General features: G+C 33.3%; 1 protein-coding gene across 1 annotated transcript; it reads right to left on the bottom strand.

Moving 5' to 3' along the window:
- Positions 1–761: 761 nt before the first annotated feature.
- Positions 762–3,561, bottom strand: LOC116136193 (transcription factor bHLH68-like). The gene is made up of 6 exons (XM_031421899.1): positions 3,088–3,561; positions 2,448–2,796; positions 2,259–2,336; positions 2,040–2,105; positions 1,738–1,803; positions 762–1,553 (listed from the first exon to the last, which is right to left on the bottom strand). The coding sequence occupies exons 1-6, from the start codon at positions 3,279–3,281 to the stop codon at positions 1,422–1,424; spliced, it is 885 nt and encodes a 294-aa protein (XP_031277759.1). The 5' UTR covers positions 3,282–3,561; the 3' UTR covers positions 762–1,421.
- Positions 3,562–4,057: the final 496 nt, after the last annotated feature.

A 4,057-nucleotide genomic window follows, 5' to 3' on the forward strand; every position in this document is an offset into this window, starting at 1 on the left:
AAAAGAACTATTATCATGAACTCTTAATCTAGGTGTAATTTGCTTAAGTGTATGATTAATAAATTACTACAATATATCATAGCGTCTTCTTTTTTGTGGACAAGATAATTACGATAACGTCTTTTCTACCATTTTTTTTTTTTTTATTAATCTTAAAGCATGCACGCCATTGATCAAAGAAAGAACGTCTATTAATTAGTTTGCAAACGTTGGATATGGTGTATGGTATACCTCTCTTAATCGTGACGGATTATTGGCTTACGGTGACTCATTCGGGAGTCCTGCTCAATAAAAATCCCCTACCATCATACTCAATAAAAAATTTATATTTAAATGTTGGACGTAATTCTTTAATTAGAATGAACCAAAGTAAATTATATGTTCTCTTTACTTTTCTGTTTTTCTTTATTGTATGTTTTTTGCTGTAGTATCAACAGCAAAATCCTGCTTTTCTGGTTTCTTTATTCTGTGTTCTTCTGCATTATACAAATATCAAAAAGGACGTTGCTAGATTGTACATTAATTAATTTGAGGGAGGTTAATTATAAGGGTAATACTACTCTCACTAACTTTCTTTCATAAACGTAATGTGACAACTCGCAATTAGTCTACTGGCAATAGGTCCCGTCTGATTAATTGCGAGTTGTCATGTCGCGTTTGTGAGAAAGGTTTATCATCCTATCTTTATCGTAATTATATTTATTTAGAGGGTCATCTTTTTTCTCTTCATAAACATAAAAAGAGAGAGAGAGAGAGAGAGAGAGAGAGAGAGTCTGGTTAATTGCAAAAAGTATAAAAAAGAGAAAAAAAAAAGTTAATTTTAAGGACAATGCTACACTTACGACCCAATTTCACAAAGTTTCTCATAACCCTGATGTGACAATTCACAATTAGTCAGCTCGCAAATGGATCCTGCATGCTCACTATAAGTCCCATCTGTCTAATTGCGAGTTGACCAATTATGAGTTTTCACGTCGGAATTGTAAGAAAAAATTTATAAGATTGAGTTACAAGTAAATCTTACTCCATTTAATTTATATAAAGCTAAGTAGAACCTTGTGCTTTTAAGTAATAAAAAAAGTTCAGCTAGGTGCTTTTCAACAACAAGCCCATTAATTAGCCATCCCTACTTGCTTTTTTCTGTGATGGATCCAATAAAGCATTCTTCCTCACCTTAATTAATTACACCTAAGAAGAAATTAAAATCTTCCTAAACCTTTTTCCTTTTTTTTGTGGGCGAGAGTATTCAGACTAGTTTGTGCACCTCAACTAATCCCCCGAACCCTGAAATCAATAATAAGTTGGTCTTCCTAAACCTAACAATACATAATCCTCTCCCATTTCTATATAAATAAATAATATATTCTAATAGAATTAGTCACGCATGCTTAATACTTGCATAGACTCACATGTTTATTTATTTATTTTCTCTTTTTAGATGATCTTCTCTCAGAATCTAGGGCTTGCTTTGGAAAATGGGATGATTTACTTACACAGTGATGATGATTTCTCAAATTTGCAGAAGGAGTGCCCAAGTAAGGCGAGCTGAGGGCCTGCATTTTCAGGTAGATGACCGGGCAAGAGAATAAGAAGGAGAATAAGTTTGTGACATCCATAACTAATTAAAGAATGTTTTTTTATTGTAAAAAGAAATCAATGAACGGAACTTTAACTGATGTGTGATTTAGTATTGTTGTTTGCAAAGTATAACATTTTTACAGAAGAAAGATCAGTCACCTCAATTTGACCCTGAAGGAATCTGATATACCCAATAGCTTCTAACAAGACAGAAGCAGTGTCAGTCTGCAAAAGAGGAACATTAATCACAGCACCCCATGAGCCATATTCTGATCTTCTTTAATGTTAAAAGAGAAAGCCAGATGGAAAAAGATAAAGAAAAAAGAGAACCCAAAAACCAGAAAAAAAGAAAGAAAAAAAAACGCAGACGGAAAACAATAACAAATCTCTTTATGATCAGTTTATGCATGCGGTTGAAGACAAAAGGTTAATTTGAAGGAGATTTTTTTATTTTTTTTTACCTTTCCAAATGGGGAAACTAGTTGGTGAAGTGCTGTGATTCTGTCACCAAGCTTCTCCTTCCTCACCTAACTCATCATCACATGAATATTTGATTAAATAAATTGTTCTGAAGAATCACACATGGTGGTGATAGAATTGGCCAATCAACAAAAAAACATGGCATCTACAGAGAGAGAGAGAGAGAGGAAAAAAAATAAAAAAGAGAGTTTTTCTGTTACTTTTAATGGTGGCTGGCTTGATGAGGGAGATTGAATCCTAGCCTTCTTGCAAATCTCACCTGTGACTGTGCTGTTACACTAGCAAAGAGTACCAAGAAGATTATATTTAAAATAAAAAAAAAAAAAAAAAAAAAAAATTCAGAAAAAAATAATTGTTTGTCCTTCACTGTATGTAATAAATTAACTTACCTCAGATGAATGATCTGGGTTTTGATGATTATTATTATTATTATTATTATTGTTCCCATCTGCTTCGGTAAAAGAGAAGTCCAATATATTAGTGTTTAAGCTAGTGACACAAGACCTAGGGGATGAAACCGGCATGATTTGTGGCCAATTTGCAGGAGTTGGAGCTTGAAATTCTTCACCTCCATGGCCATATAAGTTGCTACTTTGAGTGACTACTTCTTGTTTGATATCACCAACTGGTGCTCTTAGAGATGGATTTATGATTTGGTGATCTTCATAATTTTCAAACTTTTTCGACTGGAAATGATTGAGATTAACAAACTTGTCTTCATCACTTGACAATCCACCCCTGAAAAAAAATGAAAAACTCGAGTCAAGATAAGTAAGTAAAGGAATTTGTTATAAAATTCGTATATTTTATCAGTTCCACAGAGATATATAACACGCAACCACAAGACGACATAAGAGAGAAGAATAATAACGAAAAATACACCATTTCTACTCAGGATCCTAAAACAAACAACTTTATTCGTAATCCCACTGTGACTCAAACTAGAATTTTTGAAACAAAATCTCAAGTTCTAGGTCAAAACACCATATGAACAATAGATTTAAAGAACATAAGAGAGGAGAAGTTTACAATAGAAGCTGGCTCCATGACTGAGGCAGCTGATCTTGGTTATTATCAGGCAAAGAATTCAAAGGTAGTGAAGAAGATCCAAGAACATATTGAGAAGGCAAAATATTAGATGGGGATGAAGCTAGCAAAGTAGAAGGCTGCTGAGACATGGATGGTGGATGCATGCTCCACCAGCTAGGGTTTCCTGCCATCATTTGTTGTTGCACTGATGATAAGTAAGCTCTCTCATCCAAAAAAACAAAAAACAAAAAAGAACACAAAAAAATGATTTTTTTTCCTTTCTCTCTTTTCTCACTTTGTGATGATCATATAAATGCTTATTTCTTTTCTATGCATCCAAACAAGCCTTTACTGTTTGCTTTTGTGAAATGAGAGAATGATCAAGAGATTAAAACTTTGAGTCTATGTCTTGAAAGAATTTTTATAGAGAGGTGGGGTTGGCATATGTTTTTGCTTTCTCTTTCTCATTCTTTGGTTTATTTAGTATTCTTTATTTTATTCTTTTGCTTTTGCTTTATAATGAAGTGGGGTAGCAAAAGCTGGTGGGGTGTTTTTTTCAGGCCAAAAATAAATGCATTTGAAGGAGAGAGCTTATTACAAATCCTTAATTTAGGGTACTTCCTTGGGATTATATTGTCTTTGGAGTAAGGGCTTTTTATGTAAAATAATTCATTATATAGTATTGGTGTTATCTTGCTTTCTCTACTCTTGTGCAATAATTCAACTTCCAAACAAAATTTTAGAATCTATTTTGTACTCTCCCACAAATTCAGTAAAATAACCCAAGGCTCCTCCTGTCTTCATCAACAATTTAATTACCAGTTTATGCACCCCCACTTTCCCTTTCTATTCTTATATATTATTCTCTTGCTTTCTTTCTTTCTTTTTTTCACTTTAATGTTTCCACTTAGATGGGTAAGGATTTGGACTTCCATAATTATGCGTTCTGTTGTTTTGATCGACTAACACC

Source organism: Pistacia vera, unplaced genomic scaffold, assembly GCF_008641045.1.
Source record: "Pistacia vera cultivar Batoury unplaced genomic scaffold, PisVer_v2 Contig31, whole genome shotgun sequence".
NCBI lineage: Eukaryota > Viridiplantae > Streptophyta > Magnoliopsida > Sapindales > Anacardiaceae > Pistacia > Pistacia vera.

What these genes read in the sequence shown, in the direction of transcription:
- LOC116136193 (XM_031421899.1), bottom strand. Translation starts at nt 3,281, where the DNA reads ATGATGGCAGGAAACCCTAGCTGGTGGAGCATGCATCCACCATCCATG. An exon ending in TCATGGAGCCAGCTTCTATT is followed by an intron (nt 2,797 to 3,087) that starts GTAAACTTCTCC and finishes ATTTTTTTTCAG; the next exon opens with GGGTGGATTGTCAAGTGATG. An exon ending in TAGTTTCCCCATTTGGAAAG is followed by an intron (nt 1,804 to 2,039) that starts GTAAAAAAAAAT and finishes CCTCTTTTGCAG; the next exon opens with ACTGACACTGCTTCTGTCTT.